This window comes from Ciconia boyciana, chromosome 16 (genome assembly GCF_034638445.1).
Source record: "Ciconia boyciana chromosome 16, ASM3463844v1, whole genome shotgun sequence".
In the NCBI taxonomy this organism is placed as follows: Eukaryota; Metazoa; Chordata; class Aves; order Ciconiiformes; family Ciconiidae; genus Ciconia; species Ciconia boyciana.
The window spans coordinates 4,729,052-4,749,306 of NC_132949.1; the positions used below are offsets into that span (position 1 = coordinate 4,729,052).

General features: G+C 45.7%; 2 protein-coding genes across 3 annotated transcripts; both read right to left on the minus strand.

The window, feature by feature from the left end:
• Positions 1–948: 948 nt before the first annotated feature.
• On the minus strand, positions 949–9,021 carry RNF135 (ring finger protein 135). Of its 2 annotated transcripts, XM_072880955.1 has the most exons (6): positions 8,618–9,020; positions 7,476–7,562; positions 6,738–6,929; positions 5,317–5,476; positions 3,060–3,161; positions 949–2,199 (listed from the first exon to the last, which is right to left on the minus strand). In XM_072880955.1, the coding sequence occupies exons 1-6, from the start codon at positions 8,963–8,965 to the stop codon at positions 1,664–1,666; spliced, it is 1,425 nt and encodes a 474-aa protein (XP_072737056.1). In that variant the 5' UTR covers positions 8,966–9,020; the 3' UTR covers positions 949–1,663. The 2 variants fall into 2 exon arrangements, with proteins under 2 accessions (XP_072737056.1, XP_072737057.1); XM_072880956.1 differs by lacking the exon at positions 7,476–7,562 and having other exon boundaries at positions 8,618–9,021.
• A 348-nt stretch (positions 9,022–9,369) lies between these two features.
• On the minus strand, positions 9,370–18,640 carry ADAP2 (ArfGAP with dual PH domains 2). Its single transcript, XM_072880970.1, has 10 exons — positions 18,517–18,640; positions 17,135–17,265; positions 16,351–16,442; positions 16,131–16,216; positions 15,669–15,778; positions 14,840–14,986; positions 14,024–14,107; positions 13,584–13,646; positions 12,203–12,280; positions 9,370–11,590 (listed from the first exon to the last, which is right to left on the minus strand). Exons 1-10 carry the CDS (start codon positions 18,608–18,610, stop codon positions 11,372–11,374), a joined length of 1,104 nt encoding a protein of 367 aa, XP_072737071.1. The 5' UTR covers positions 18,611–18,640; the 3' UTR covers positions 9,370–11,371.
• Between the last annotated feature and the right edge of the window lie 1,615 nt (positions 18,641–20,255).

Sequence of the window (20,255 nt, forward strand, 5' to 3'; positions counted from 1 at the left end):
CAGGGGAATACAGCAGGCACCGGGCTGGTGGGCCCCTGCCCCCCTCTGAGGGGGGGTTCTGCTCTGGGCTTCCCTGGGACCGTGACTCAGTCTTCTGCCATTAAGGTGCCGCGATGCAGATTTCATGTACTGTAATGAAACGGTGCTGGCTGCAGTGGTGTGCCAGCCAAGCCAGCGCGTCCGCGTTCATCAGAAGTGAGACAATGCACTCCCTTTCAAATTGCATGGTAATTTATGATCCAAACCATAACAAATTGCTGCTCCTGGGCAGTATAGTGCAACTTGTATATGGAAAATTAGAGGTGCCCAGTGAGTTCATCATGCTGTCGCTGTTCTTTTTCCAGATGGACCAGGAAGGGACACCTCAGTCCTAACAAGAGGCAGCAGCATTAGCTGTGCATTATGTTGTTGGCAACACTGACAAAGACCTAATGCCAACTACCCCCCAGGTGATACACACCCTTCTGGGATTTTACAAATGTGCATTTAGTCCAAAGTGCTTTCAGAGTGTTCAGTGACAGCTAAGGAGAGTAACCTTGAAGATTACCAGCAGTTCTGTCAATGAGTTTAAAAGCCATGGAACTCCATTTGGCTAATTGAGCTAGTTGAATCCTACATGCTTTATTCACATTAGACTTCTTATTTTGTTCATTCTGGAATGCCACTTGTCTTCCTGAAAAAGCTTTTGCTTCTCGGGAACTGTTTTCAGTTTGCCTGCATGAAGCAGTGGTCCTCTCAGAAATTCAGCTGTCAGTAGGTTTTGCAGGAACTCAGCTCTGGCCCCTTCACCCCACATAGGCAACAGGGACCTCCCTACAGCCAGAAAGATGTGCCAAATAAGGGCAGAAACATTGCCTGTATGCTGGCAAGGAAACTCATACAACCTCTTGTTTCCTCAGGCTCCCTGGCAAGAAAAGATGATCCTTTCCATGACACAGTCCTGTTTGCTGTCTCTTTAAAAGAGCAATAAAGTGACCACATGATTTATTAGCTGGTACAAACACAATTGAAAACATCCACTTCCAAAACCATTCCCATGGTCACACCACCACCAGGACTGACAACCCTTTGGCCTGGGCAAGACTAAAAGGAGATACGGTGCCAGTGAGACAATGTTCTTCTGGGAGACCTCCCGAAGTGTCAGGTCCTCAAATACAAAGCCTATTTCCTGTAGTTTAGTACCTAGCCTAAAGAGAAAGATTTTCATGCATGAGATCAGTAACATTCTTGCCCTCTGAGCATTCCTTACTCAATCAGATCTTCCTAAAGAAAGCTCACTTAACAGAATGAAATGGCATCGTCTGTTCTCATATAATTTCTGGATCAATATAGGAAAATGAGGTCCATGGGAAGGACTTATCCCCAACCTCAGAGCTTCCTTGGTGCATTCCTTCCTCGGAATATCCTGGGACTATTTAAAGCTGCTTAAGAAATCCACCTCACTCCCACAGGGATGGTTACCACCTTTAGCATACACTGGAATTGCTTTAATGCAGTATGGCTACATCAGAGCACAGCATGAAGAAACGCAGAGCAGGCAAAGTATCAGTTGCTGATCTGCAGGAAAGCCTGGGTAGCTATACGCTCCTTGGTAAATTCCTGTGCTAAACACTATAGAAGCTATTGCAGTCATAGCCAAAATTGTCACTTTTCTGAACAGGCTTTACCTCCTGTTTGTATGACTTATAGTTAAAGATCCATTTTTTTCTAGACTATAGAGCCAGAAAGCAGGGTAAAGAGGGTTTGACGTATTGATTTCAAATGTATGCAAAAGCATTTCTTTGTCAGTGATGGAGTAAAATGACACGGTCTTCTTTTGTAGCTCCAGGAAAACTCCAACCTTCAATGGTTTATCCTTGTGTAATAATGTTTCTTGATCCCTGTGCCATGCTGACAGCTGCTTTTTGGGACCTAGCCATTCTACACACCAGGAATGCTCTGTTCTTCCTAATTTGTCCCTTTTACCAATCATTTCATGAGCAACTCCAACAGCCCATCCATCACTGTCCTTGGTAATTACTTCCCAGTAGTGGCACCCAGTAGAGAAGCTCTGGGAGCACATCACTTGGCTGATGCAGAATCTGTTGGGCGATGGTTCATAACCAGTCAGGTAGCTGGAAACCATTACTTTCGTCTTCTGGGCTGTGATTGCTAAGCGCTCATATACTCTTGTGAGATCAAAAGTCACATCATCTGCCCCTAGAAGAGAGAAAGAAAAATATTCTCACCTGCAGGTAACAAGAATACAGATCATCTTAATATTTACGTGCATCCTAAATAACAGTGGATGTGCATCCCTACTCAAGAACAGAAATGAAAAGCAATGATCATACAATAACCCTTAATCAAAGTTCAATCCTGCAAATCAGCAAGAATCCTCAACCAAACACTAACAACTGTATCCTGAGCATACTGAAACAGGCACAATTGCGCAAACATCCATGACAGACTCATGCACTCCAGTGGGAACGTGAAGGTACTTGGCACCCTACAGGATGGATCTTATTCCTAACCACAATCTTATAAAAAAATTACCCTTTTGCCGATAATAAATGGGATGCTTACCTTAACAAAACCTACATAGTCATCTGTTCACTGGGACATGTTCTTGCATATTTTATCAGCAAAAACATTTGGTTTGTGTTTTAAGCTACAGCTGTAGTACTGTGTGTTGACTGCAAAAGTATTTCTGTAAAAATGATGCAGAATTCAGACAACAAATGGAGTCATTACAGCTTAACACAGTAAAGATCAGTAAGGTGTGATAACTGCCCATACACCAACTCAGACTCTGCAGCCAGCACAAGCTACAGCACAGGTTATAGACCTCTATGAAACAGGTTTCTTATCCTTTTTATCTTGCATATGCAGTCAGGTATAGTATTGCATTATGCTGCAGTAACTGATTAATTAATGGTAACTTCATTGTGTTTCTATGCTTCAGGTAATCAGCCAGATCTCCTGATGATGTTTATAAGTACAGTTTTCTTTAGCAAATCCACAGTCTTATAGTCACTTGAATATTGTTATTGAAGAGTCAGGCTGGCTTGCATACTTACACTGAGAAAACTGGCTTGAAGTCATCGGTTCTGGATTTTCAGCTGCAGACTCTGGAGATAATGAGCAGACATTTGTCTCCTGATGTAAGTCTGGAGGTTGCACTAAATACGAAAAAATTAAAGTGTTAAGGCACTTATTCAAAATGTAAATAGGAAGTATTTATGCTTCTAAAGGAAAACATACAGAAAATAAACCTAGCTAGTGGTTAAAGTACAAAACAGAGAGTTGCTTTTTGATTGTGTAAATTATCAAAGGATGTGTAGGCAAACATTTGCTGGATCGATGGGCCGAGGTCAATTGTATGGGGTTCAACAAGGTTCAGTGCAAGGTCCTGCACTTGGGCCACAGCAACCCCATGCAACGCTACAGGCTTGGGGAAGAGTGGCTGGAAAGCTGCCCGGCAGAAAAGGACCTGGGGGTGTTGGCTGACAGCAGCCCGAATATGAGCCAGCAGTGTGCCCAGGTGGCCAAGAAAGCCAATGGCATCCTGGCTTGTATCAAAAATAGCGTGGCCAGCAGGACTAGGGAAGTGATCATGCCCCTGTACTCGGCACTGGTGAGGCCGCACCTCGAATACCGTGTTCAGTTTTGGGCCCCTCACTACAAGAGAGACATTGAGGGGCTGGAGCGTGTCCAGAGAAGGGCAACAAAGCTGGGGAAGCTTCTCGAGCACAAGTCTGATGGGGAGCGGCTGAGGGACCTGGGGTTGTTTAGCCTGGAGAAGCAGAAGCTGAGGGGAGACCTTATCACTCTCTACAACTACCTGAAAGGAGGTTGTAGAGAGGTGGGGGTCGGTCTCTTCTCCCAGGTAACAAGTGATAGGATGAGAGGAAATGGCCTCAAGTTGTGCCGGGGAGGTTTAGACTGGATATTAGGAAATTTTAATTCACTGAAAGGGTTATCAAGCACTGGAACAGGCTGCCCAGGGAAGTGGTTGAGTTGCCTTCCCTGGAAGTATTTAAAAGACGTTTGGATGAGGTGCTTATGGACATGGTATAGTGGTGGTCTTGGTTTACGGTTGGACTCGATGATCTTAAAGGTCTTTTCCAACCTATACGATTCTGTGATTCTGTGATTTTTATCCAAAATTAACAAAACACTGTATGCTGCTGCCCTAAGTGTGGTCAGAATGGAGCAGTCAGAAAAGTCAGATGGGTAAAGCAGTTGGATCTTTCTATGCAGATAAGCCAGTTTCTGTCATAAAAGTGTTTACGGTGTTCTTCATTTTTTTCTGAGTATCGTGTGTTTCTTGTGTTACTTGCACGTGCATTTCACAAGCACAAAGTAATTTTTTACTCTAACGGCTGACCAAAGAGCCTGACATTCAGCCCTACAGCTTTAGGCGTTGTTTCTAATTTTCTATGACATTGTAGTGCATATTTACAAGACTCATTTGCAGATGCTTTCTAGTATAGTTACACAATACATTGGCTTCAACATGAAAGCCATCCTTAAAAGTTCCTGCCCCACACCTCTGCCTACTGATTCCTCGGTTTTGCTAGTAAAAATGATTGTGGAGCAAAGCTGTAAACTCAGCTGCTGAAACGATCAAGATAAGAAAAACCCTGAGGTAAAAATATGAGTAAGTATCTGGGTTTTTTGAGAACTAGTGCTTGAAAAAGGCAGGTAGTATTGGAAAGGGTGGGAAGGGGAGGATTGCCCCTCAGTGGCAGTGCGGCATTAGGTCAGTCTTAAGTTGCTCTCAAAAACACTCAGTGGTCTTTCTACAGGAGAGAGCCGGTGCTGGGAGGAGGAGAACTCCATAGCAAAGGCCATACCAGATCTAAAGCTTTGCTTAGACACAGCTTTTGGTGGGAGGTAATTTTATGTCTGCTCTTAGCATAGACTTGCATAGACTTGCTGTTACATTACTCTATATTTAGAAAAAAATATTTAAATGGATTATGTTTCATTCTCCGTTACTGATCTGCATGTCAGTCAGTTCTTTTCTTTTGGGCTCCCATGAAAGAAGTATAAAGTAATCATGTTGTCTCCAAAACTGCAAGGGGTTTTATAATAACCACACACATGTACACCTGTTTTCTCTGAAGTTTTTGATTTGTTTTCCAAAGTTGCAGACCTACTTGTTTGTAAGAATGGTGCTTTCACACAAATCTTTAGTGTGGGGTCAAAGCAGTGTCAAATTACAGCAGTCCAAGCCCCCCATGCAAGGGACTGAGTTGAGGGGGGTCACACGCAAGGCCCCGCTAGATCCACTCCCTCTAAAAAAGATATTTCAAAATAAGGAAAACTCACCGGGTGGGAACTGCTGAGCGTATTTCTCCAAAAGTAAAATTTCCAACTTTCTCTTAAGATCTTCTACAGCACTTTTGACAATGTTAAGTTTCTCATCAAGCGTAATTTTATTCATTGCTGAAGGTGAGCCTTTGTACCTATGTCTCTCAGGTAAGTTACTCTAATAATGACATAAAAGAACCAAGGGGAAGATGTAAACAACAGCAGTTATTTCACCTAGCTATCAGATTATATTACAAAGCCAGAGTGGAAAAACAGCAGTGATCTCTCTAAAATCTTATTCTTTGTACTGAGAGCTTCCATTGTAGGATAGTTATCTAAGAGAACTAACCTGAAACTTACAGAAAATATGAAAGGATAGTTTATTCTTAATAAAAAATAAAATAATTTGTTTTCCCCAAGAAAACTAAGAATGGGACTAATTTTTCTTATATATATTACCATTTCCTTAAGTATACATATGTATACACAAACTTTCTCTTTTAAAACTTTCTTCTTGTTTTATAACACAAACCAAAAGTTTAAAAATGTGTTAGTATGAGATCTAGCATAAAATACCCATGAAAGAGTAAGCCACATTTGCCTAAATTTAGAAATTGTGGAAATCTAATCTGAGCTTGTTCTCTTAGTCTGCCTTTATAGTCTGTGGAAAGAAAGAGGCATTCTGAAGGCTTGATTAATCTCATTTGCAGGTAGGCGTCTCAAGTAGGCCAGATGACTCACACTCTAAAAGTACCCATTTCCTTTCATTCCCTCTCAGGGGACTCTGGATCAGATACAAATACATAGTTACACGAGGTTAATTCCAATGTAGGCCCCTGTGCCTTGGCCCTGGAAGTCCACTTCTACCTTCTGGCACCGTCACACCCAGTGAGCCCCACTCCAAATTCCTGCTAGCTAATTTGCATCATTGGAATTGTTGTTTTCAACATCAAAACGGGCTCTGCAGAATTTAAAGTGCTTTAACTGCCTCTTTTGAGAGCCCTTGACATATTTTCCCCAAGAAAGTTGTTAGAAAGTACTTAATAACTTTGTGAGTTCTTTAACTTGCATACATATGTGTATATACACATTCTGGAAAATAAAAAGATAATAAAGGATCTTATCTTAACCTTAGACTTGACTCAGGACTGGATTTAAGCAATGCAGCCCCCACTTCACTCCAGCTCACTGATGTCCTTGGATGGAACCAATGTAGTTCTGAATTGCATCCCCAGCCCATGCCTTTTTCAGTACTTTTTCCCTCTGAATTTCTCAGCCCAAACTTTCCCTGGTAACAGCAATATCTGTGGATTGGTATCATTGTGTCTAGTGAGAATAGTGCAGTGGGGACCTGAAAGTGCTCTGTACGTGTTCAGCTATCCAAGACATGTAGCTTAAGAGTTTCTAGTCATATTCTGCCACTTCATTTCATCACTTACCGTTTGGGCATTGATGTCTAAAAGCTCGTTCACTTCAACACAGAGCTGGTGAATAGTCTCTTCAGTTTTCTGTTGAGCTGCTTTTTGCTCTTGTTCAATGAACCTCAGTGTGTTTCTCTCCTGTCTTTCAACATACTCTTTCATGCAACAGAAATCTTCAGTAATCTGGCTTTTGATCTGAGACGCATATTCCTGAAAGGCAGAAAACATGGAGTTCACTGTGTTGTTAGAAAAGATGTGTGGAATATGAGAATCTACTGCCCCATCTAACGTGCTCTTTGACTGACCCCTGCAGAGCAGAAACAGCTACCTTTATTCAAAGGAATAAAACGTATTTGACACTATCCTGCATTACCTGCAATGGGATTTTGGGCATGTTAAGGATCTTGACTATTTTATGGCCAGCAGTCTTGGCTTAACAACTTGGAAAGATCAATATTTCCTCTTTACGATTTGCATTTTGCATCTAAGAGTTCCAGAAACATTCAGGCTACTCCTGGGGTAGGCAAAAAAGGCAACAATGTACAACTCCAGTGGCCTTTGTGCCAGCCAAGACAGGAGTTAGTACAGCTGGTGCCATAGTTCATTCTCATCAATAAACAGAGTTGTAAGAGCAACAGAAGGAAACAAGAAGGCAGATTCCTGCTCTGGGCTGGAAGGCTAAGCTGGAGTCAGTCACGTCTCCAGGTGGCAGCAGGAACAGACACTAACTGCAGGTGGTGAATGTACAATGTGTACCTTTGCTTTACTGAGATCTTTCCTCAAGAGGTCGATGGTCTCTGCAGTAATTTCTAGTTGCTTGGAGATGTCCCATATATCTTCCTCCTTTAAAGTGACACATTGGACCATTTATCTATATAACCCTCAAAGAAAGCATGACTAGGTTAAGCAGCAGGATAATATAAAAATGCCTACATCATTGACATTAGTTAAGCACTGCACTGGTTGAGGAGGGGTCTGGAAGACACAATTAATTCTGAGTGGGAAAAGTCACAATGAAGTCAACATGCAACAGTCATCAGTTACATGTTCAAATATAATTGTGAGCTTAAGCCCTTTGCTTCGCTGCAGAGACTGAAGAAGACTTTTTAGATACATACGTGCTAAAATAATGAAGGTCACAAGATTTTTATCATCTCCAAGTTTGGGAGTTATTTTAAGCAGAGATCTAGATAACAAACCAGTCCCATTTTGTGCGATTCAGCTGGGTGGAGCCGTGGCAATGTATAATAATGTTATGTGTCCTTTCAGAAGTCTCCAATGCTATATTGGTGCAATAAGTAACACCCAGCACAAAGAACAGTTAGTTATTACTATCGCATATCAGCTGAATACATACAGCTATTAGTTCTTCTAATTCAGCTATGCAGTCCTCAATGTATCGGACACCACCAAGGAACCCCAAACACTGCCTTAGCTAAACCTATCTGCTCCACGTACATGATATTGTTACGACAATGCTAATATTAGCGTGTAAAATGCAAAGTATCCAGGGGGGTGAGGGAAGCGAAAAGAAAGATAAAGTTAACTCCATCCTAGCCATGTCCCCATGGTCAGGACCCTGGTGAAGTATTTAGAATTGTGGCCAGAGTTGTTCCAGGGGGTGCCGCGGGGAGGAGCCCCGCGCTGTCCCGGGGGTGCCGCCGGGAGGAGCCCCGGGCTGTCCCGGGGGGTGCCGCCGGGAGGAGTCCTGGGCTGTCCGGGGGGTGCCGCGGGGAGGAGCCCCGGCCTGTCCGGGGGTGCCGCCGGGAGGAGTCCTGGGCTGTCCGGGGGTGCCGCGGGGAGGAGCCCTGGGCTGTCCCGGGGGTGCCACCGGGAGGAGCCCTGGGCTGTCCCGGGGGTGCCACCGGGAGGAGCTCCGGGCTGCCTGCGGCCGTTACCTTCTCCCCAGGTCGCCGCTCCGCCGAGCTCCGGTCGTTGCAGGCAACAGTTTCGGAGGGTTTCGGTTCACCCTGTGTTTCCAACTCTTCTTCCTTTACCTCCTGCAGGATTAAGTTCACCAAAGCGGCCAGCTCCCGGTTGGGCCGCAGGTCCTTCAGCTCGAAGTCCGCCCGGCAGAGCGGGCAGCTTGCGCGCTGCCTCCCCTTGCAGTACTGGATGATACAGGGCCGGCAGAAGCTGTGGCTGCAGCCCGTGAGCCACACGGGGTCCGTGAAGTACTGCAGGCAGCAAGTGCAGCTCAGGTCCACGGCGCCCAGCAGCCGCTCGAGCTCGACGGCCGCAGCCATGGCCCGGCCCGGCGCGGCCCGGCCCGGCGCGGCGCGGGGCGGAGCGGAGTGGCGCGGCCGGCTGAGTTTCGTTTTCCCCGGGCGCCTCCTCCCGCCTCCCGCGCGGCTCCTGCCGTGTGCCGCAGCGTGGGGAGGGCGCCGGGACGGGCGAAGACGCGGGGCTGGACGGCCCTGCTCTGGTATTGCTCCGTTAGAGACGGCCGCGCTGTAGCGGGATGGGGCTACCCACAGGGCTGTGCCCCACTGCCGAGCCTGCGCCCCGGGGCAGGCGTGGGGAGCTCCGCTCCCCACTCCAGCCAGAAAGCCCGGTGCCGGCCCAGCTCTTCCTGTGCTGGTGACCTGGTCCGAGGATTTGGGTTGACTGTCGAAATGAACTGTGATGCAGAGCTCTCTGTGACCTGGCCTTGACTTTTATTGACTCTCCAAAAAAGTTGCCGTTATCTGCACGATTTAATTTTCACAGGGAATTTCCCGGTTTTGTAACAAGTCATATCAGATTTGCTGACACGGTTGGTCTACTGACCCACCCGGGAGAGCAAGCAACACAGCACAGTGGGACTTGCACAGCCCCATCTGTGTGAAGTTTAGGCTGCTGGACGGACCGAACTCTTCTGAGGTCATCCTGGGTTACTCAGCTCATCTCAAAATAACAATTAACGTATGTCAAACCAAATGAAGACTGACATTGTTCCTCGTACAAGTCAGAAGGTGCTTTGCTATCGATTTCAAGGACTGCAGGATTAGGTTGTTAAAAAGATTTGCTGAACCAGCATGTGAGCTAGAACAAATCGGGTTGCGTGGGGAGAGTGGGAACACAAGGAAGTTCACGGGAGCCTATAAGCAAGCAAAACTGCTGCAGATTGCTCAGAGTTGGATGGTGATGAGCTGGCTGAGACAGGCAGAATGACAATCCAACTCAAACAATTCTTCTGTACCATTGGGGGGGGGGAAGAGTTAATCTCACTAATCCCTGCAAGTATTGGTACTTCCTCATTTCTGCAGAAGAGGAGAACTATTCCGGGTATCTCAGACTGGCTGGCAATTGTCAGCAAAAGGTGGAAGCCTCACCAGAAACTTAGTCTGCAAGACTTCCTCTTGATTTGCAAACTAATGCTATCTGAAAAGAAGAATTAAATATCCGAATGACTGGCTGCTTGGCAGAAGCAGATCTCAGACTTGGTCTTGAGGCAAGAAAATACTGTGCACTGTACCAGCCAATACAAATCTTCACAAACTCCTGCACAGAATGGATGTAAGTGGTACCCAATCAGGAGGCGCTCACCCTCCACTTCCAGCACTGGTCCTCATTCACTGAGTGTCGTCAAGCAAGTCACTGAAGATAGCACTTTCAAAACTAGTTTCTGCCTTTCAACACTCAGACTAATCAAGCTTATTAAGCTTCAGCTATTTTGTAGGAGATGAGACAGACCAGCGTACGTTCATCCTGCACTCAAGATGTGTTTGCTAGGGCACTATGTGGGGTTGCTTTGGGAAAATTTGGTCTGCACATGTTGGATTTGCCACTCATAAAGAAGTCAAATAGCAGAGACTGTTGAAAGCAAGGAGCTAGGAGTATTTGTCATTAGAGTGATTCCGTCACAGTATCCTCCACAATTCAAACTTGACTTTTGTTTTTTACTGTGCCAGAAACTTAACACTGTAAAAGACGTTAAACCCACTCTGTTGAAAACAACCATGTCCCTATCTGGACAGGAGCTGCAGCCAGGTGGAGTGTAGCTGCCTGACGCTGCTCCTCCCTGAGAAGGACATCGAGTGACTCCAGCAAGAAATGGTATCTTAGATCTATCCAACAGGACACCCTGCATCTTCCTGATAGGAGACAATATCTTTGCCTCTTGGTCACTGTTCCTATGTACTCATGCAACAGATGACCCCGTTCACTGGCAGGATATATGCCACTGGCTGGATTGTCAAGTACATACTTCAGGATGTACAGGAGTCCTTCTGACATCAGACCAAGGCAAGAAAAGGAGGAGCTGATATAACAGCACCTGCAGGAATCCTCAAGGAAATGCATGCCAGCCTTTCTGGGGTCAGACTTTCTCCATTGACTTTGGTTTTTTTTTCCATAAGGCAACACTGGATGATTCATCCCTATGTCAGGCTGAGAAGGCCTCCTCTGCTCAAAAGCAGAGAAGGGTAGGAAGAGAGAAGGCACTTCAAGCAAGGTTCTGCAGGGGCACAGATAATTTCTGAATATCTGCACTCCCTCTTACTCATTTCTCTGTTGCCACCCTTCCTGTGCCTGTGGCTGTTGAAGGAAGAAGCCCTTTGTACTAGAGTCACTGCAGGGTCTTGAGCACCATCCTTGCCAACAGAAAGAGGCCACAGAGCAGTGCTGAACAGAGCCCAAGAAGTGCAGTTCACCAGAACTCAGTGCTAGTCTTAACCAGTCAAAGGCTGGGCAATGACTCCATTTAAGGCGTCTATCCACTCCCTCTGCTCCCTATCGTTCTCACATATAAACACAAACTCTCTCATTGGCGTGACCACAGTGATCGCTGGTTTCCTCTTCTTCACCCGAACTCCCTGGGGCAAGCCAGCTCGTACTTCATATCCCTCATCCATCCGTCCAATAAAAAACTGGCCCTGTGCAAATGCATCCTAGAAAGAAGGAAGCAGAAGACAGCCATTAGCCAGTGGACTGTGCAGCTCCAGCAGACACTGTTCTATCCTTTGACATGGAGCAGGAACTGGGGATGCGTGAAGGGGACACCAATTTGGTGACAGGCAGCAGGAAACACACTGGAGTTTTTTTACACTCACGGGCATTCTCAGAAGAAGGAGGTAGGGACCCATCCTTACAGAGCTGGTTGGTGGGTGTTCAGAAGGAGCAAGGAAAGATATTCTCGTGGCTAGAGCAGTGCTAGGAAGCAGGATATTGGGGCTGCCAAGCCTCTGTTATTGGCATATTGCTCATCTTGCCTAAGGTTACAGGCACAGTGGCAAATAGGGCTGGGAGAGAGTGGGCTATAAACACTACAGGCAGTAGCAGCTACTTTTAAAAGACTTAGATATTCCTCACGGCCACTGTAAGGGCTAGAGTTCCCAAGTAGCTCAGCTTCAAAGAGATCCATTGACAAGGGAGATGAGCTCTTGAGACTGAGCCTGCTTCAGTCTTGCACAGCCACTGGAAGAGCTGGATGAGAACAGACCCTTCCTCCCCACCCAACTTCATGAAGGGGCTTGTGGAATAGTGAAGAACACTCCTCTTACCAGTGGATTTTTAAAGTACATGAGGTTCCTTTCTTGAGAATCCAGGCAGAACCAGCGCACCTTAAAGGCCTCCTTCTGCTGCAAGGAGATGGTAGTTCTTTAAAGACCATGTCCCAAAGGGGAGTTCAGCCTATTCAAGGCAGATCCCTGGACTGCTTAAATGACTCGGAGCTTGAGTTCAGTTTCATTTATCCCCGTAACTGGTAATGGGTGAGTCCCTGCTGTGTGCAGCCCTCAGCTCCCTTCTCCCTGGGTTGGTTCAAACTAGAGATTTGCATTCAGTGACCATCCTTTGGGTAAGGCAGGGAAGTTTGATTCTACCAGTGATCAAATTACTAGGATTAAGAAAGTTGCAGCAAATGGATTAATTGAAAGCATAGCAGAGAATGATCCCTGGGCCAGTGGCGATAATGAGAAGAGTGTGCAATCAGTTTCAGCATTTTGGTTTGGGGGGTTGTCCCTAGGATTGCGGGATGCACAATGGTAGGGACAAATGGTAGTTTTTTTTAAAAATGCTAATTCCATCAACTACACTCATCTGACCATTCCCTGAGCTATTCATTGCTCTGTGCTGAACTGAAGGATCCTCTTCTAGGGCTCACTTCAGTTTGAGTGGAATTTAGGCCTCAGGAGAAAAACACACAATCTTTCATGCTTATAGCTGCAAGTATTCTCTGTGCAAGTACCTGCAGGAAGATGCATTGGGACACTAGCACTGAGCTGGGACAAAAACCCAGCATATTCAGTATCAGCATTACACCACTGAACTTTTTAATGGAACTTTGACTCATGGTTCACTCAGAGGACAGCAAGGCAAGAAGTGGTAATGTTCAAACAAGACCTCAGATCTTTATCTCCCCTTTCAGCAGAGCCTGAAATCTCCCTCTCCTGTTCCAAGGAGTAGTGGCCCAAATACTTTCCCACAAAAAACCAAACCAAACCATAGGCTTCACTGTGGAGAATGTGCTCAATCATACTTTGCTGCTATAAGCAGATGTGACTTACACGCTACTGACTTTAAGAGAAACAGGGAAGTAGGGGAGTCAGCATGTGATGTTCTGTTCTGGCACGAGCTGCAGTTCTAGAGCTGCAGTTAGCAGATACAGCAATCCATCTAGTGTTGCGTAACAGGGCTTTGCACGTCCACTGCCAGCTAATCCATCTTGCTGACTCTTCAAGGAGGATTGTTCTTCCCAGTCTTACTTTCCACACAAAATAAAACATGATCCCAAAGAACATGACAGGTTTGAATATAATGTCTTTTATCAACCCAGGAAGCATATAGTCACTCAACAAATCGTTTACTAGTAAACATCACAGGATTATCAAATATTCTCCATCTGGAATAATCCTGTTTGTGTACTGCCAAGTATGCACTTACTTTTGGTCCTGTTTTCTCCATATATCCTTCTTTGACATAATTTCTTGTGATCCTGGGTATAAGCTAGGAGAACACAAACACACACACAAAAAAAAGTGTCTCATTCAAGCTTGCTTTTCTGTTCTGTTTCTGTCAAAGCTAATCACCATCAATTTTGGCTTTTGGGGCCTGGGTTTTTTTTGGCTGCTCAGTAAAGGGAAGTCTGAAATAAGAAGGAACATAAGGTTTTTCAAAGATTACACTTTATAAGGACCACATGGAGACTTTTAGGCCTTAAATGTTGACTATGTTTCTGCATGTTATCCAGTGTGGCCTTTCCTTCTACCTCTTCTGTCCATTCCCTAGACCCATATGCTGCTGTTTGAGCACCTGACTCTGGCAGAAGAAGTGAGAAAATGTTTTCCCATGCTATGTTTGCACAAGCCCTGTTCAGTTCTCACCTCAGGCTCAGGGACAGTTGGGAAGGTTGTTCTGAGATAATGGTAACGTGCTGCCCGAATGGCATTGAACCAGTCAACAATCTCCTAGGGAAAACAGCAAATACAAACATAAAGACAAGAATAACAAGAAGGAGTAAGAGCGCTGCCTCTCCAAAATGCCTTTCTCCTTCCTTGTGACCTCTTTGCAAAGATGCACTTTCTCCCCAAGGGGCAGAGAGAGTCAGTGACTTGTCCCAGACAGCTGAAAAACATTGAGCCTCCAAAAGGGTTTAAAAATGCCCCTCCAGGGAGGTCCCAGACATTCTCAGCATGGACAGCCACCCAAGTCTGTGTACACAGGCTTTTTCAGTTGATTCAGTTATGGATTGTTTAAAAACCTTTGTTCCTGGAAAGACATGAGAACTATGGCAAGAGAAGAAACAGAAATCTAACAAAACCCGTAGACGTACTTCTTAAAATTATCATTGTTTGCTTGGAAATAATGCAGAACAACAATATTTTCTATGTGTGTCAAGAAGGCTTCAAAGACTATAACCACAGAATTGTATAAAACCGTTAGGCGGTTATCTTACAGAGATTTACATATGTGCCTTACTGAGGCCTTAAGACTGTTCAGCGTGTGAAGTTGAATATATGCCCCAACAGAACAGGAACAAGATGTTATAGTTATTAGTGTCAAATTCTGCAACTTTCTATATTCTACAAGTCGTAGTGACTTCAAATAAAATCAGATCCTGCAGAAACAGGGTATGTCTTCCAAAATATAGATCCAACATCTCAGCAGCTTGCTTATTCCAAAATCTCTGTGGTATTCACCTTTCCACTTTCGTGATAGACAAAAAGGTTCCTTGTTTGACCATCTGTGTTGTATGTGATCTGCAGCCCGTGAGCATGTTGTATTTTCTCTGTCTGGAACATTGCATTCAGATTCTCAATGCTGATAATGGCTTTTGGACCTCTGGACTGTGAAATGAAAAGCATCACTGTATTAAAGTGCTCTCAGGAAAGGTAATGGAGGACAGATTAGCTGTATGAGAACTAGATCCCTACTGAAGAGAAAGCAGGCATCCTAAAATATCTGCATATTGGATATACCTGAAATATAAAGCCTTAATTACATGCTACATAAAATCACTTCCAAAGAGTGGCTCCTTTTCCTTGACAAATGCTGGGTCGCTATTCGAGAGGGATGCGTCTGAATTGCAAGGGATGGGTTCTATCTCCAGCCTCATAGTTGGAGAACAATTAGCTACACTCTCCCACGGAAGGGGGAGTTGAGGATGTTGAGGATGATGCTGCAGCAGTTGATGAGAGAATATTTTGGTAATATAAGAGGTAACAGCTGCTAACAGATCTCTTCTTCATCTTGCTATTCAACCGCTAGTATCCATTTCCTTTGTTCACCAAGTAAAAGGAGTCTGCAGGGTTAAGATAAGGGATGAGGAAAAGGGCTAAATCCAAAAGAGCAACTGCCTAAGATACCACATATGTTAATGGGGAAACATCTGGGCTGCTCCAAACGCAGGCTGGCCTGGCTGCAATACTAGAGACAAAGCTATTTATACTGGTTTTTACTGGTGAAGAGCAGGGTCTGAGGATAGATGTTGACCAGCTACCTACGGCCAACTCTGGCTGAGGAACTCACTTCTTTGGTGTAGTACTTCATCACCCCTTCCCTTGCTGACAGGAGAAATCGCCTCTTCTGGAACTGTCTGCTTTCCCGCCCACGCTTCCAGAGGAATCCTTCACGGCTACCTGCGGATTGGACCAAGATAAGTGTCAGAGAAGGGCAGCACAATAGCAGGACTGTTTATCTAAATGGTGATGTGGCACAGAGTTTCCAGTCTCTTCTCCATCTGAGAATTTTCACCCCATATGAAAAAAATCAGTGGAGAACTAGAGAACTGTAAGATCTGAATACACCCTTGCACTTGTCTAAGTGCCTTTTCTTAGGAGCTTCTTCTCAAAGTTAGACTCAAAGCAAGGCCTGCACATCCAACAGTTCAAATATGACAAGCCAACCTTAAAGATCTTCAAAGTTGCAAACACAACACTGTGCTGTTGGCCTTAAGGCTAACACCTTTTCCCTGACAATCCTAACTTTTACCTGCAGAACAAGGATCTTGGCAGACTCGGGTGGCAACAAATTCCTCACGCTCATATTTAGCTCTAATCCATTGCTCTCTTAAAACCCTGAAAGAGGAAAACATGGATAAAGCTGATCTGCCTCTACTCTATTTTCACCAACCAACCAAAGAGACCTGTAGAGGGAAGCAGTAGTTCAATAGCTGTAAAGGTCTGCAGCAATAAATACACCATCAACTTACAAGCAATCACAGGACTGAGGGGTGTAATAGTAGGGAGGGACCTTTGCTTCATATTTAGCTTTGGCAGAAAGATTCCCATGCTTCTTCATAAACTGAAATACAAAAGAAGTTACAGGTAGGTGTGCAACTACAAAATCAATACCATGTCATGAACATAAAATGAAACTTGTATCAAAGGGAGCACTGCACTTTTTGCTCAGTCTCACCATAACTCTCAATGCATCTCTACATATGTTTATAAATTCGCTTTGGCACTATAGTTTGCACTTTTTAAGTGGCTGAGCCTTTTTCAGTATTTACAGTTGTGAACCAGATGGGAAGGAACACAAGATTGTGGTTGTTGATGAAAAGAACAAGAGAAAATTAGGAGAAAAGATATTTACGATCTCCTTATACCTTAATCTCCTCCTAGACATTAACTGTGATTATATTATTAACACAATTCAATTGGAAGATGAGAAGCTGAACCAATATTTAAGAAGGGTATGTTGATTAGCGAATAGAGCATACTATCTGGAAATATCTGTGGGCTTCTAAACCACAATGAGGAGTTACTGTGTGCTATAAAAAAAATACACTGGAGGCTGTTAGAAACATGATCACCTATCAGTGTAATTTGATTGACTATGTAATAAAAACCCCCCTAGAGTTACCCATGGAATTAACTTGGCTCTGTGTGACTTTGTTCCTCTGTCCGTGGTGGATGACATAAGAATTATGAGGCAGAGGAGGCTATGATGACATATGGAGAAAAGTAAGTGAATTACTACTTTTTCCTCTGTACCTCTATAAGATCGTTCTCCCAGAAGTCAAGGCGAAGGGATTTGACCCTGCTGATTTGAGGAAGATTGCGATGGATTCCAGAGCAATTCAAACAAATGAATATTCCAAGTTTGTAAGAAGCCCACTCTGGATCTAGATACAAACACAAAGAATAAACTAACATGTGGGAAAAGGCACAGCCACTGGCAAGGCCAAAAAAGCACATCTGATGCACAGCCCAGGCTTCGCACGTAATACATCAAATTCCACTCCATTGTTTATGGCTGTCACTTCACTGTGTTCAGAGGAACAGCACGTGCTTTCCCCAATGAAGAATGCAGCCCCTGCATTTGTAGGCTCTTTCACTGACTATTTGTTTAAAAATTAATGTGACTGTGCAGGCAGCCACGTGGTGATGTAAAAGCTAAGCTAATTGTTAGTTCTGCATGGAAAGCTGCTGTTACTGAATTAACAATGGAAGGATGTTGCGGACAGTGAGCACTACTGAGAGTACAACAGAGTACAACCCCAGAGCGAGGACTTGTATCCACTGCCCACGAAAGCTCCTGCTTTTGCCTGCTGCTGCATCCCCTGAAGCGGCCTCGACAAGTCGATGCTCAGAGGTGTTCTGAGTGCTCTGGCAAGACCATTTCCTTAGATTGCCACTTTCACCATGTCACTCTCTGCTTCTTCCTTATGACATCAAACAGAAGCTACTTGTCATCTTCTTCCAGCTGCTGTAGGCTACCGATTGACTGCTTGCTTCGGTGAGGGTCACTCCCACCTTGGACCAGCGCGGGGTGCCGGCCTGATGCGGGCTTTCCAGCAGGCTCTTCGGTGCCTTTCTCTGCGCCAACCCCGGTGCGGAGACATTTCGCCCAGAGCTGGAAAACCACCCCACACTCTCTCCTCCTCCGGCCTTATGTGCTGTCTACAAATAACTCTGGGGAAGCTGCTGGTGCGCCGAGGCCACTTCCTGTCCCACGCTGTCCTCTCCTCGCCCCGCGGGGCTCCCGCCGCCGCTCCTGGCCCTGTCTGGCCGAGGGGAGCCGCGTCCTGACGGCCCGGAGCCCGGCACCCGCGCAGGGCCCACCTGAACGGCCACCTCCGAGAGCGGGACCGCGGGGCGCTGCCCGCCTCGGGAAACCACCTGCTCCCGCCTCCTGCCTCTGCGGTACATGAAGTGAAAGGTGACGACGGGCCCCACTTTCAGGAACTGAGTGAAACAGAGACCGGCACGCCGGGAGGCTGACCGGGAATGGACAGGCGCCCGGAGGGCGGCACAAGCCCGAGGGGCCGGCAGGCCCCTCACTCACCCCCACTTTCCTGTCAGAAACGCGCCGGGCGGGCCCGGGGGGCCGAGAGGAGTGGGGCTGCGGGTGCTGTCGGGCGGAGCGCCCTTACCTGGCTCCCCGCAGTCGGCGCAGCGGCCGTTCCCGGTCCCGGTGGCCCTCTGCAGCTCCAGCAGCAGCGTCTTGTTGCGGTCGCGGTCCATCATCGCCGGTCGGTGGTCGGCGGGGCGCGGAGCTCTGCAGGAGGCTCAGCCCCGGGAGGAAAATGAGGAACTGGAGCGCGGCCCCGGCGCTGCGGGGCGCCCGGTCCCCTCCCGCGCCGCCCCTCAGGCCGCCTCCTGGCGGCGGCTCTCCCGGAGCGGCGGCCCCGGCCCCGCGCCAAGGTCCGCGGCGGCGCCGGGCGGGGCCAGCCCGTTGACAACCCGGTCGTCCCTGTCCCCCGATACTGCCAGAGGCGAGTCAGTAACGGTCGGTCACCGCAGGAGCCCTGCACCACCGCTCGTCACGAGATGAGCCTTTCTTTCTTTGCGCAGCACTGAATCAAGCTAGGATAAGCCTCCCCCAACGAGTTAGGATTTTCTGCTCTGAAAATTCATTACTGAGGGTCCTGTTTCCAGGAGGAGGGCTCATCCAGGCACCCCCCGGTTTGCCTCAACTCCACCTCAGGTTTGTCTCTAAAGAAGATAATTTTAAAAAGCCTGCTGCCTAACAGAACGGCGTCTGTTCACCAGACATCGATCAAAGCATTTGATACCCAGGAGAGGAGGGGAGCTACGCTTTCCTCAGCAGCGCTCTGCCACCTTGCAAGTGCTCGACACAGTATCTGAGAAGGAGCTGTGTGACACCCAAGTGCTGCAAGGAAAAAAACCTCTCAGCATAACTCAACACAGGGAAAATAGAGCATTTCAGGATTTGCAAAGCCTAATGAAAATGTCCCTCTTTCAAGAGAAAACCAATGTCAAAAGGTCTGTGACTTAATACTCAGTTTATCTAAGGAAAGAAAAGAGAGAAAATTTTAAGGTGAGGGGGAGATTTTCAAGATTAATTAAATCAGAAATAGATTAAAAGATGTTAAAATATTTTTCATTTTACTATAGTTTCAGGTTAAACTTAATTTGCATAGTAAACTGCATTGCTATAGTGCACTGTAATATGCAATTCTTCTTTAGTAAAGTTTATGTATAATCTTGTAAAAACACTGTGTAGTTACTTATTTTGCAGATGACATAATACTATACTAGGAATGTGTTATCAGTTGAAAGTACTGACACATTTTTTCCATCTTTTTAGGCACTAAATAGCATTGTACCTTTTATTTTTTTAAAATAGTGTGAAGTCATGAATAAACAGCAGCAGAATATCTGAAAAGTTGAGTATTGTTCAACTACCTACATAAAATCTCTTTTTCAGCACTTACCCTTTAAGAATGGTGCTATACTACAATATAAACATTGATTTAATTTTCCACAGAGATCATTTTCTTGCAAGCCATACATTGAAGCTCTTTTTGCTAGCTTAATCTTTGTGGTGTCCTTACAAATCCTGTCGAATATGAAAGAGAATCTGTATGACATTTGCAAAATGGTTATTTATATTCAAGACAACCTATGAACTCACCACTAAAAATCTGCATTGGCCAGTAGCCCCATGATTTTTCTCAGTGTCATACTTGGATGGCTGAGCTTCAGTGTCTTTCTGCAACTTGCAAGGGACATGTCCTTCCCAGCCCTTGGCTGCCAAGATACACCTTGTCCTGTTTCAGGGCTCTTACAAAGACTGAGATAGTCTCACTTGTAAAGGAATCCTTCCACGCTCCTACTTCTACTCTCCATTAGTATTAATACAGCACAT

Coding starts and splice junctions, on each gene's coding strand:
- RNF135 (XM_072880955.1), bottom strand. CDS start 8,965: ATGGCTGCGGCCGTCGAGCTCGAGCGGCTGCTGGGCGCCGTGGACCTG. Junction 5,477..6,737: donor TAGACATCAATGCCCAAACG/GTAAGTGATGAA, acceptor TGTCATTATTAG/AGTAACTTACCTGAGAGACA. Junction 2,200..3,059: donor TTCAAGCCAGTTTTCTCAGT/GTAAGTATGCAA, acceptor TCTCTCTTCTAG/GGGCAGATGATGTGACTTTT.
- ADAP2 (XM_072880970.1), bottom strand. CDS start 18,610: ATGATGGACCGCGACCGCAACAAGACGCTGCTGCTGGAGCTGCAGAGG. Junction 16,443..17,134: donor GGGAGAACGATCTTATAGAG/GTACAGAGGAAA, acceptor TTTGTATTTCAG/TTTATGAAGAAGCATGGGAA. Junction 11,591..12,202: donor TGTACTTTAAAAATCCACTG/GTAAGAGGAGTG, acceptor CCTTCTTTCTAG/GATGCATTTGCACAGGGCCA.